Here is a 12,692-nt window from a genome sequence, read left to right as displayed (position 1 = left end):
TCTCTCCTTTTAAAAGACTTGTGTTGAAGCCTATGTTTTGAAGTTAGATCTTGAGCTGAGTGATGGGGTCGACAGGAGCAGATCAAATTCCAGGCCCATCAGTCTGGGCAGGGTCCCCTTAGCTACTCAACCAAAGACCACCCAGTCTTGGGGCTGCATTGCTGGGTCAGATTGGGACAGTGCCGCCAGCCACCTGCAATCCCTGACCATCATTGTTTTGGACTAAGCCATGCAAGGAGCCATGTCGGGCCATTAGAAATCTCCTGCCCTGCCTGTGCCATTTAGAGGCCTCCTCCATGGCCTTTCTCAAGAGCACAGAAACAACTGGGGGGGGGGGGGGGGGGGGAAAGAGGGCAATAAACAAAAATCCACGGAAGCCCGTGACCTGTCCTTGACTTTTACTAAAAATACCCTGGGGATGGGGCTAACAGTTGGAGCCCTGACAGGGACTGACTGCTGGCCACTGCTCCAGCTCCACCATGGCTCCTGCAGCGGGGGCTGGCCACCAGCCCCCATGGCCACTGCTCCGGCGGCCCCGGGGGCTGACCCGACCCCAGGAGCTGCTCCTGAGCAGGGGCTGACTCCTGCTCCAGCCCTGCCGCTGCCTCGGGCTGAAGCCAAAGAAGTCACGGAGGCCCATTAAAGTCACAGAATCCATGACCGAATCGGATCCTTACTCATGAGTCATTCAAGATGGATAATGAACCACAGTTATGGTCCTGGGAACGGCGCTCTTGTTGGTGTCAGTAGGAATCAGCACACACTTGCGTGTGCACAAATGTGCACCTGCCCCCTCTGGCTGGAATTATACCTGCTTCTGGGTTTGAGATGGTCTTGCTAGAGACCTGAACAGGGTAGAAGCGTCCCACCCGCTCACTCAGCAACTGGAACTGCTCTCCCAGCTCAGCTACCAGATCCCGCTGCATTTGGCACTGCCAGGTGGACACACTCAGCCACTCCTGTGTCACTGCAGCCCAGAGCGGGTAGCAGGGGATCTGCGAGTGGAGAGAGGCTGGATTGGCTCAAGCCACCTCGATTCAGTTCCTGGTTCAGACACTGTGTGGTGCTGTGCAAGTCCCGTCATCTAGCCTGTGCCTCAGCTCCCGGCTTGCAAACTGGGGGTGACACCTCCCTCCCTCCCTCTCTCGCACACACGTGCGGAAGCCAGTGGGGCCTCCTGGCTAGAGCGTTGCATTGGAACTGTGAGGATCTGGGTCCTAGTCCTGGTTCTGCCAGCAGCCTGCTTGGAGACCTGGTAGGGTGACCAGACAGCAAATGGAAAAAATCAGGACGGGGGTGGGGGGTAATAGAAGCCTATATGAGAAAAAGACCCAAAAATCGGGACTGTCCCTATAAAATTGGGACATCTGGTCACTCTAAGACCTTGCCCAAAGAGCGGGAGGAAAGGCTGGGTGGTGGCACAGCAGATACTTGCGCCCTTCCCCCAAGGGGAGCAGACCCTGGATGGGATGAGCAGCAAAATCTCCCCTGCTGGTAGCACAGGAGGGAGTGTCACGCAGGTGAGTATGCTCTTATCTCTTGCAGCCAGTGCTGCCTCGTCTAGGAGGTTGGTGGACATTTGGGGAAGCTCCCTACCTGAAGTGGGGTGATTAAGGACTTCCTGGGGGGTGAGAGAGGGAACAGCCCAGGGTGCAGGTGATATTGCTCCACCTGCAGGTGAGGGAGCATGTGCTGAGAGCTGGGAAGGTTTGTGGTGTAATTCAGCCCTCTGGGCACTGCACTGACAGGGCTAGATCCACTGAGGCCCCACCCTCAAACTCACTGGGACTTGGTCTTGTTTTGCAGATGGACAGAGGTGAGTTCCAGCAGGATTCTGTCCTCAAGCAGCTGGAGGTGCTCAAGGAGGAGGAGAAGGAGTTCCAGAACCTGAAGGTGAGCAGCGGCCTGGCTCCAGCCTCAGGCACCTAAACCCCTTAGTACCATGCGTGACTTGCAGTAGCCCCTAGACATGCCAACTGATATCAGGGCCCCCGTGTGCTAGGTGCCGCACAAACACCTAGGCGGAGGCAGTCCCTGACCCGAAGAGCTTACAGTGTGAACAGACAAGACAGAAGGGAAACAAGGACAGGCAGGCACTTCTCCAAGCTCCCAGGCACAGCCAGAAATAGAACGGATGTTTGCTGACTGCCAACCCAGTACCCTGCCCACTGGGCCCTACTGCCTCAGGCAGCAGCCACGAGAAGCGACATTTCAGAGCCCAGCTCCCAGGGAGCAGCTGCAATACGAGACACAATAGGCAGGTGTGATAGCATCCGCTCGTTCCTCTGGACTCACCCACACGTCGCACAAGCCTCTCAGCACTCACCGCATGCACAGAGGGTTGTGCGCTGCACACCTCCCAGGCACGCACCGCCAGATTGTCCAAAGAGCTTGGCGCACTGGGAGGAGCGCTGCTTTGGAAATCGGGCCCCAGCTGGGAGTGCGGATCACTTGCGAACCTGGCCCCATCGTCTGGAGGCAGCCACCTCCACCAGACGCGCTACAGGGGTAGGCTACACTAGAAGCGACCCTGCTGTAGCATGGCTGGCGAAGACGCTCTGTACCGACGGCGGGAGAGCGTTCTCCTGTCGGCACAAGGAGACCGCCTCCACCCAGGGCAGTAGCTACCGTGGCAGAAGCAGCTCTCCTGCTGACCCAGTGCTGTCCACACCGGCGCTTAGGTTGGTGCAACTGACGGCGCTCAGGGAGGCGGCTTACACACACCCCGGGGTGACATCAGTCATGTGTACTGCCACCTTCCCCTCCACATGCAGCCACGCCAGGCTGCTGCCCGTCAGCGTGGACAAACCCCAGCCTCCCAGCGGGTGTTCTGCGGGAGGTGCCCCAGCCGTTCTCTTTGCAAGGCCGGCTGTGGAAGAGCTTTTGCCTTCGCACACCTGCCCGCCAACTCGGCCTTCCAAAGCAGAGGCCATGACTCTCTTCTGCAGCAGCGTCAGGCTGCAGCCAACCCCCCCCCCCCCACACACACACACACTCACTCACTCACTCCCCCCGGGCTGGGAAGATGGGTTAGTCCCGTTCCCCTCCTTGATTCACACCTGATCATGGCATGGCCTCCAAGAAACTTCTCCCTCCTCTTGTCCCCCAGGTCTTCAGCGCAGGGGGTGTAAATACAGTCAGAGACCCAAGCCAGGAGGCATGGGAGTTGAGGCTGGAGAATTAGGGCCTGAGTCTCATTTATACTAAGATCCCTTTGCACCGCTCTGGCAGCATGAAGCGGACTTAAAGTGGGTGTTCAGGCCCCTCTGGCCGAACAGTCTAATGCAGCCTCAGGGCAAAGGAGAGAGAGGCCCAGTGGGAGGGGAGCAGCCAGAGGCAGTTTAGTTAGAAACACTATTTGCACTGACCTTTGGAGGTGCGGGGATGGGTGAGGGGAGGGCAGGGGTATTCCAATGTCCCCAAAACTCATTGTAACCCAGGAATGGGCCTGGGGTCTGCAAAGTGGGTGAGAAGCTCTCCCACATGCTGGTCCCACTGTTTATTTGAGGGCGAGAATGGGTAACATGTCCCCTGGTCGCCCCTTCCCCAGCCTCCCTGTCCCATGCTGGTCACAATGCACTGGTCCCTCCGAGACACGAAGAGGCTCCCACAGCCTGGTGCAGCACGTGAGAGCCACAGGGGCGCAGCACCTCTGAAAACCAGCTTGGGCCTTTCAACTCCCAGGCCCTTGGCCTGATACCCACATGCCACCCTCTTGGCGTGACGGCACCCCCCAGGGAAGGGGATCATTGCCCTTGTCTTCTGGGAGTGGGGAAATAACTAAGTAAGGTATCATATTTAGCCGAGCTGTTTCCATAGCAACAGAGAAGTAGTCTTCATCTCTCCAGCACGCAGCTGTCTCAGCCCTTGTTGGTTCCCTGAGCCCTCTCTTTATCTGGCTGCTGAAGGGGAACACGGCTCCATAAGGACAGAGGCAGCAGCAAAAGCCAGTGGGGACTTTCAGCAGAGACCCTTGCATCACAAGGCAGCGGGAGCAGAACCTGCACCTGCATGAGCTTGGGGCCAGGCCAGCTGCAGCTTCTTGCAGGGAACAGTCATCTGAAGGATACGAGCAGCAGAGCTACCAAACGCTCCCTCCCACCCCCATCCTCACAAGCACTGGATTCCTTTGGGTCTTCTGGATGGCTCAAGGAACAGGGAATGGGACACGGAACCCCACTGCCTCCAGTTCCCCAGCTACAGCTGATCCAGGTCAGCAGTGTCTGCCAGCCGTTCCCTGGCTGGTGTGCCGTGAGTTTGGCAGGTCTCAGTGGAATGGTGGCACCGTCAAAACAGACTGCAGGTCCTAGAGCAGCAGGATGAGCCTGCCAAAGGCCCACAAGTCAGAACCTGCCTGGGGGCCCAGGTACAGAACAGTTGTCCCTGACCTGGGGCCATGGTGTAGTGCACACAGGACCTTTGCCATGTTCCCCCAAAGCACCAAGAGCATTGACTGGTCACAAGATTCCAGCTCACAGCCCGTGTCCTCTGTGATTGGTCTTTCCATAAACCTATCAGACGCAGCCCTAGAAACGCTTCATTTTGAAACAGTATAAATCAAGTAAGGTAGGGCCAGATCCTCAAAGGTATTTAGGTGCCTCACTCCCTTTGGTTTCAATAGGAGTTAGGTACCGAAATACGCAGGGGAGGAAATGGAGCGGATACTTGATTCCAGAGGAAATCTCAAGCCAAAAGGTCATTGGATGGAAGGGGCCCAGGACAGCGGGGATCATGAGGTTCCCCAGTTCTCCGTTCCCAGTGTGTAACTTGGACACTAGTCAACCGAGACCAGTAAGGGATTGTATCACGCCTGCCCTACAATTCTGGGTGCCTTCAATGTTATGCACAGCGCTGACACCAACAGCCAGCCTACAAGCATGGAGGTCACACCCTGGCTTCCACCAGCCAGTTACTTTTTGCAGCCTAACACTCACTTGGTTCCAAATTTCCCCCAAACCATCTGCCCTGCAGCGTCCAGGCCACCTGACTATAGCACTCACAGAACCTTATTAAGTTCATTGCTCCTGTAAAGAGACTACACGACAGCTCATTAAGTTCCCAGGGGGTTGACAGACACTCTTATTTCAATCACAGCCCTGAATTGCTATATAGTAAAAGTAAAATGAACAAGAAGCCATCAGCGTAAGTGCTGTCAAGTAGAAAGAGTAAAGATAGAAAGGCTTACACACAAACAAAAGTAAAAATACACTTCTAAAACTTCATTTTAGCAAGTGACAATCTATGCCTGAGCAGCCTCTCACCTATATTCATTTCCCAGAGATATCAACCTTCCTGGCTGAAGGACCCAACATTCTGAGATTTCAAGAGCTCCAGTCCCTTTAATCCCCCATGTGATGGACAGCTATGGGATCCGCTCCCCTTTCTCTTTATAGTCCAGTAACCTTTGAAAAATAAACCCAGACCAAGCATCTCTCCTGCAGGGCTATAGACACCAGGCTGTCTTCCTAAAGTTCATTGACTCCGCTGTTCTTCCCTTCCTGTTGACTTCCCATCCCCCCGTTGATTCCTATGTAAATGGGGCTTCCATTGTTTTGATTCCACACTGCTTAATTTCATTGCAGACAGGTAGATAGCTGCCTTCCCTCCTGCCTGGAGAAAACCTGCTTCTCCTTGTGTTTGGTCACAGACTTTAAAGAATAGCAGTGATCATCCATAATTCCTCACACTGTGTTAATATGGACAATTCACAATGATCTGAATCAGTGGGTCTCAACCAGGGTTATGTAGAGATCTTCCAGGGGGGTACAACAACTCATCTAGATATTTGCCTAGTTTTACAACAGGCTACATGAAAAGCACTAGCAAAGTCAGTACAAACTAGAATGTCATACAATGATGTGTTTATACTGCTCTATATACTATACACTGAAATGTCACTACAATATTTATATTCCAGCTGAATTATATGGTAAAAATGAGAAAGTCAGCAATTTTTCAGTAGTGTGCTGTGACAAGTTTGTATTTTTATGTCTGAGTTTTAAGCAAGTAATTTTTAAGTGAGGTGAAACTTGGGGTACACAAGACAAATCAGACTCCTGAAAGGGGTACAGAAGCCTGGAAAGGTTGACAGCCACTGATCTGAATCACTATTGCATTACAGGTTTTCATAAAAGACCTTACTCGATACACTTGTATGGCACAGTAATATTGCATTCAATCAGCTGCGTCAGTTGCTTATCACTTGAGGCGCAGACCCCCTGTCTTTATAGGTAAGAGGGTATCTGCCCCACTCACTGGGTTGGTGGCTTTGTTTACCTTTTATGTAAATGTACCTTCGTTGTCACTGCCCAACAACCAACCTGGTCAGAGAAGCAAATATCCACTCCTTTGTCTAGGGCAGACTCGGCTTATGCCTTGTTTGCCAAACACATTTTAAGGACATAATTCTAGCACATATCCATACCTCTGTACACACAGCACACAAGAATACTAATGAGCAGTGAGTTATTAGTTTCCCAGTGCTACATTGAATGCCACCTTCTGGGTTTATATTTCGGTGTTAGGTGTAGCGAGCATGTCAGGCCTGACACGCATTGCTGACAGACCCCCCAAAGGGCTGCTGTGTCACGGTAACTTGTCTCTCCCTTAAGGACCCCACCAATGGCTACTACAGCGTGAACACCTTCAAGGACCACCACTCCACCCCCACCATCTCTCTCTCGGGCTGCCAGCCCGACCTGAGGCCCGCCAACAAGCAGCGGGTGCCCACGGGCATGTCCTTCACCAACATCTACACCACCCTGAGCGGGCAGAACCGGCTCTACGACTACAGCCAGCGCTTCGTGCTGGGCATGGGCAGCAGCTCCATCGAGCTGTGCGAGCGGGAGTTCCAGCGGGGCTCCATGAGCGACAGCAGCTCCTTCCTCGACACGCAGTGCGACAGCAGCGTCAGCAGCAGCGGCAAGCAGGACGGCTACGTCCAGTTCGACAAGGCCAGCAAGGCCTCGGCCTCCTCCTCCCACCACTCGCAGTCCTCGTCCCAGAACTCAGACCCCAGCCGGCCCCTGCAGAGGAGAATGCAGACGCACGTGTGAGCGGCTGGGACGTGGCCGACAGTGGGGGCTGGGCGGGGGTGGATGGCCGGGAGCCGAGGCATTGGATGCTGGGGAGCCCCCAGCAGCTGGGAGCTGCAGAAGTGATTTTGGCCCAAGCTTTATTCTGGTTCTAGTGAGTTTATTTTCCAAAGCACTTTTGTCCACAGTAAAATGACACCCCATGGCTCCTGTGGGGTGCCTGGGGGAGGGAGGGGTGTCTTGGGCAGCTCTGTTCTCCCCCCTCCCCCCGAAGACTTGCAGTCTCCTTCCTAGCCCCGTGGGGCAATGTCAAACACGGGACCATTGCGGGGTGGGGAGACTACGGCAGCCGAGACCAAACCGATTCAAGCACAAACCACAAGGAAGGTTGGACCTGGAGGCTGGGGCTGTGGGGAGGGGAAGGGGCGCGCCTTGCCACCCAGCGTCCCCACCCCCCGGAACCGGAAGCCTCTTCCAGGGCGTTTTCCTCGGTGCCCCCTTTGGGGAGAGAGACGCCTGCCACGCATGCCCCGAAGAGTGCCGGGAGCCCTGTGGCACTCAGTACGCCCCTCTAGAGTTTTTCGTTTGGGCCGAGAACCACCCTGTGCCCATGGCCCCTCCTCACGTGAGCCTTCCGGCCTTTCAGCACTTACTTCACTTAACAAGAACTCTCCTCACCTGTCAGGCCACAGGGGAAGCTTCCCACTGGCCCAGGGGCTAGCAGCACGGTGGCCTCCCCACACTCGCTGACAGGGCCACACCTGCTACACCCCATTGGTTTCCCCTCCCCAACACCTCGCCTTTCCTCTCCTCTGCAAGCCCTCCCACGGGGGCTGCTTTCCCTCTGGAAGCCGATGAGGGAGTCGGCTCAGAGGCCTTCTCCCAGCGCCCTTCCTCCGACTCCCGCTGTATTGCGGCAGTGGGACGCTCCAGGGAGCTTGCATCTCAGACCCACCGACACGCCCGTCCCGCCACTCGCGATCCCATGGCTCGGAGCCGTGTTTTCTGACCCCGAGAGGGTGTGGCTTCATTTAAGACAGCGCATCAGAAGCGTAACGGGCGGTGGTGTAACATAGGCGCACTGACGCTGCTAAATCGGGTTTTCTTATTTCGTTTGGTGTTCAGTGTCCATCATATTACAGTGTGTCTTGGGACTGACACAGTGCGCGGGGGCCCGCCCCACTGCTCCACAGCGGATCTCATGCACCAGGGGACTCTGCCACGAGCCAGGAACTGTTGTTGGACACAGCACAACGGAGGACTGTCTGTATCTGAGTTAGGTATGACAGTCACAGAGCGGACCCTCCCAAAGCGGGGGGGCATGCCAGCAGAGAGCAATCTCTTACTGTCGCTTGTGTGTTATCCCAGTAGCACAACTGGAAGATTAATACAAGAGATGTAACAAGCTCCTCTGCTTCTGGTCCCTTTCAGGTTATTTGGAAGCTATGAAATAAACATGTCCATTCCGGGAGGGCACGTACACCCAATTTCACTCTGCTTCTGTGCTTTCAAAATGGAGGCTCCTTAGGGCAGGCCTTGCTGATCCCGGCTGGGTCAGATTTGATACAGTCATTCCCTTGGCAAAGATGGGAATCAGTTTGACAATCTCATGCCAATAGGCCAGAGTGTGAGGTTGATTTAGCTGTGGGGATCTGGCCTGGCCCATTGTTCTCATTTAACTTTCATATTACAGGGCTTTGGCCCCATTGTGCTAGGCACTATATGAACACAGAGGCTCCTGGGCAGCATTTGGGAGCCGGTGGGGGGGAGATTCAGGCCTACCCTAGCTCTGGACTCACATTAAACATGTCAGATGCCATGGGACATTTCAGAAGGGTCAGAGGTTTATTGCTACAGCGGACACATCTAGGGGCGCTGCCCTGCTTCTCATGAGAAGCAACAGGGCAGAACTTGATCCATTTATCCTATTGAGCCATGTTTATTATGGTAGGATCTAGGGCCTCCATTGGACAGGGCACCGCCCAAACGGAAGGAGACCAGCCCTGCCCCTAAAATCTTGCATTCAAAATTAAAAATGAATTCTAGATGAAAAATCCTCCCTTGCTGCCGTTTATTAAAACTGAGGCAGCCTGTGGGAAAAAAAAATCAACTTTACTTTTCACCATTTGTTTGCTTTTGGTTCCTGTACTTCATCACTCAAGTCAAACTGAACAGACTAAGGGTAAATTTTTCAAAAGCCCCTAAGTCACTTTAGAACCTAAATGTTATTGAAAGTCAATGGGACTTAAGTGCCTAGTAAGATTTGCAAAAGCATCCAGTCGCCTATCTGTGTCTTTAGGCACTTTACTGCCTTCACAAATCTGCCCCTAAGTGCCTAAGTTACTTCTGTAAATGCCATTTAAGCACCTAAGTCACTTAGGCATCTTTAAAAAAAATTTACCTCGGTCCTTTCTGCCTCTCATTGCTGGGTTGCAAATGCCACTCTTTAAATCTAAACCACCATTAAAAACCAAACCCTCCCAAGCCTGTGTTAGCTGGAATTGGGAAATAAATAAATACAAGTCATAAGAACAGTTCAGTTGACCCTAGGGGGTGTTAAAGGATTTGTAAAAAACAAGGAAATTTATATTTGGGATTAAACCATCCCAGGAGAGTTTCCCTTTAATTGTAAAAAGGGCCAGATTCTGCTCTCCGTTCCCACCGTGTAACTCCAAAATAACTCCCTTGGCTTCAGAGGAGTTAGTCCTGATTTACTCAAGTGTCGAGGAGAGAATTTGGCTTTATGTGCAAATACTCTCAGGCATAAAAAAACCAGGTAGCATTCCCAGGGTTCTGGAATAGACACCAGCTCTCAATAGCTAGGGATCACCACACCCCACCACACAGCTGCCCCCTGCTATAAGACACGACACGTGTGACTTTTGGGTGGCTGGCGACCGGGCGATGGGACGGAATCCATTGCCTCCAGCTCCCCGGCCCAGAGCTGAGCCAGGTCGGCAGCGTGGGGCTGAAGGAGTCGTCTGGCCACCTCCAGTTTCTTGTACTAAGTGTAAACGTCTTTGGGACAGTCTCTGCTCAGGCCTCGCTCCTGTCCCAGTCACAGCTGTGAGGGTTGAGGCATGCAACAGATGAAGATTTAAAGGATTAATGGGAAAATACAGGCCTGAGAAGCAGAGGGAATAGAGTAATGGTTCCTAAACTGCGACCTGTGGAGCATTTCCTGGTGGTTTGTGGAGACGTCATCCCATATATCCAGCTACTACACCCTATTAGAAGGGGTTACCCCTCCCCACACACACACACACACACACACACACACTTTCCCCTGTAGCTGAGGGGGGAGGCCTGCCAAACAGAGGCCATTTACACGTCGAGCGGGAGGTGGAAATACCCATGCTAGCTGTGATCAAGCTAGTGCACTGAAAGTCCGTAGCACCTTGGATGGGCGCGGCTAACCCCACCTGCTGCCGCGGCTGCGCTCTGCATCTAGCATGCTCGCTCGACCACAGCTCGTGCGGGTGCGCCTCCTCGAGCTGGGAAGGGTAGCTCCCACCTGCAGTGGAGAAGGGCCCGCGGCGATTGGCTAGTAGACCACACTCTGGGCTAGAGCGTCCAGGAACCACTGGCCCAATCGACTGTGGAGTTTGAAACACTTCACACGGCCCTGGTGTGTTTGCAGCTTTACAAACAGCTACTAGTGAGTTCAGCTGTACCAGGCCCCTAAGGAGGTGAGTCAGTATTATCCCCAAGTATGCACAGTTCCGTCCCAGACCTAACCCGTAGGCCACAAACCAAGCCTGGACAGCACTGGGGCAAGGCAGCTGGAGAGGACCTAGTGTCTCCACACCCCTGCCAGACCAGAAAAGCACTCAGTCACCGCGACAGACCCTTCTGGTAGCCTTAGTTTTGTCACCAGGCTCTCAGCATCTCTCCAGCCAGCCAGCAGACAAGCTCTGGGAACACTGGGGAAACTCACTTTCTTCTCACATGCAGAGGCAGGGACCTTACACCCCTGGCCCTTTCTAAGAGTACTGAGATGGCCTCCACTTTTCCGAGTCTCCCTTCCACCATCCCACACCGCAGCGTCGCCCCAGCCACCTGCTCAGCTTGGCGTCAAGCTCTAGAGTTAGCCAGCCCACCGAGAGAAGAATTCACAGACAGTGCATCATTAGGGTTAGGGACCACAAGAGTCATCTAATCTAACCCCCTGCCAAGATGCAGGATTTGCTGTGTCTAACCCACCCAAGGCAGACGGCTATCTAGCCTCCTTTTGACAACCTCCAGGGAAGGAACTTCCACGACCTCCCCTGGGCTATGTTCTAAAGAAGTCTTTCTGGGTTCCACAGCTGGAACTCGGCCACATCCCAGGTGACAGGAGGCAAAGGCAGGTGAGAACGGGCCATGTCTAGAGAAGAGAATGCCAGTAAGCCTGGATGGGAGGAACCTGGCTAGGCCCCAGGAGAGTCAGGGCTCTGGTGGATCCTGGCAATTTTGAAGCTGATAGGAGGCTAATTGCTTGAAAACCAGACTCCTGGGTTTTGTGGCCTCGGTCAGTCAAATGTTTGTCCCGGTTTCCCCCTCAAACAGGCATGTTCTGCCCTAACTTCCACTAAAGCTGGCCCAATCCCAGCCCCCCTTGGAGCAGCCCTGGAAACCGCTCCTGAATACAGCCTGGCTTGTGAATTTGGGAGCTGCAGGCCAAAACTCCATTGACAAAAGTTCTGTTACAGAGACAGCTGGCAGGCAGCATTCTGCTCGGGGCGTGGCTGGGTGCTGGGGGTTCTGGCTTTGGGCCTGATGGGATTCGTGCATGAAGAGTAGCTGCAGGAAGTTTGCCCAGAGAACAGTGATGGCTAATACGGATACCACCCAAAGCAATGCACAGGCGCAGCCCACCCCCAAGCGTACGTATCGGTCCTGCTTCCCTGGACAACTCGTGTCAAGGAACATCCTCGGAGTGCTTCCATGTGGGAGAGCTGGGCAATTCTTCTATTCAGATATTTCATTCACTTGAAGCGCATGGGCAATATCCTTGTTCCCCGGTTCCTGGAATAAGAGGCCCTGGGCTCATTCCTGCTGGTTTCCTGGGTACACGGGGTGGCTAATTCTCATGATTTTGTCTGAGATTTGTCCCAAAGCTCCAACTGCTGGAGTGATGGACTGAGAATCTCAGCTTTCCTTTTGTTAAAATGTACATTGCGAACCCTGGTGGTTAAAGGGAAAAGCTGGAAAACACAACCCAAAAGGCTCGGAAACCAGAAAACGAGCCCAAAAGATATCCTTTTTTAAAAGCCTCATGGTGTTTAAACTGATCTGATTTTTTGAATGCCTGATGTTGGCAATACAGTGTGCGTGGGAGAATTTCGGCAGCAGGGTACCACCTCCTCACCCAGAGCAGGCAGAGGGAGACAGAGTTAAAAACAAACAAACCAAATATAAAATCAGTCCTCTCTCCCGCATTCTCTCTGTAAAGCCGCTGCTCAGGCAAGGCATACAATGCAGGCATACTAGGAGTGAGAGACCAGTCCGGTGTCCCTGGCTCTAGCCCTTGGGGTCTCTTGACCAGTTTCCCTAGTAGCCAAGTCTCCCAGTCCTCCACAGAGGAGCCAGCATAGGTCACTCAGATCCAGGTTTAGCTCCCAGCAGCTCCTGCGTGGATCCAGAGCCGAGCCCTGAGGCCCAGGGTGGGTGACGGGA

At 53.8% G+C, this 12,692-nt stretch overlaps 1 protein-coding gene across 2 annotated transcripts in view; it reads left to right on the top strand.

The window, feature by feature from the left end:
* Positions 1–8,516, top strand: part of KIRREL3 (kirre like nephrin family adhesion molecule 3) — a 727,383-nt gene extending 718,867 nt beyond the window's left edge. For both annotated transcript variants that reach the window (XM_037882238.2, XM_037882237.2), the window contains 2 exons: positions 1,807–1,893; positions 6,612–8,516. In XM_037882238.2, coding sequence (XP_037738166.1) covers positions 1,807–1,893; positions 6,612–7,055 — 531 coding nt within the window. In that variant the 3' untranslated portion in view covers positions 7,056–8,516. The remainder of the gene's footprint in view (positions 1–1,806; positions 1,894–6,611) is intronic.
* The last annotated feature ends 4,176 nt before the right edge of the window (positions 8,517–12,692 follow it).

The sequence above is a fragment of the Chelonia mydas genome, chromosome 22 (assembly GCF_015237465.2).
Source record: "Chelonia mydas isolate rCheMyd1 chromosome 22, rCheMyd1.pri.v2, whole genome shotgun sequence".
NCBI classification, from domain to species: Eukaryota; Metazoa; Chordata; order Testudines; family Cheloniidae; genus Chelonia; species Chelonia mydas.
The sequence above is the reverse complement of the archived record's forward strand: the minus strand, read 5'-3'. Positions and strand labels throughout refer to the sequence as shown.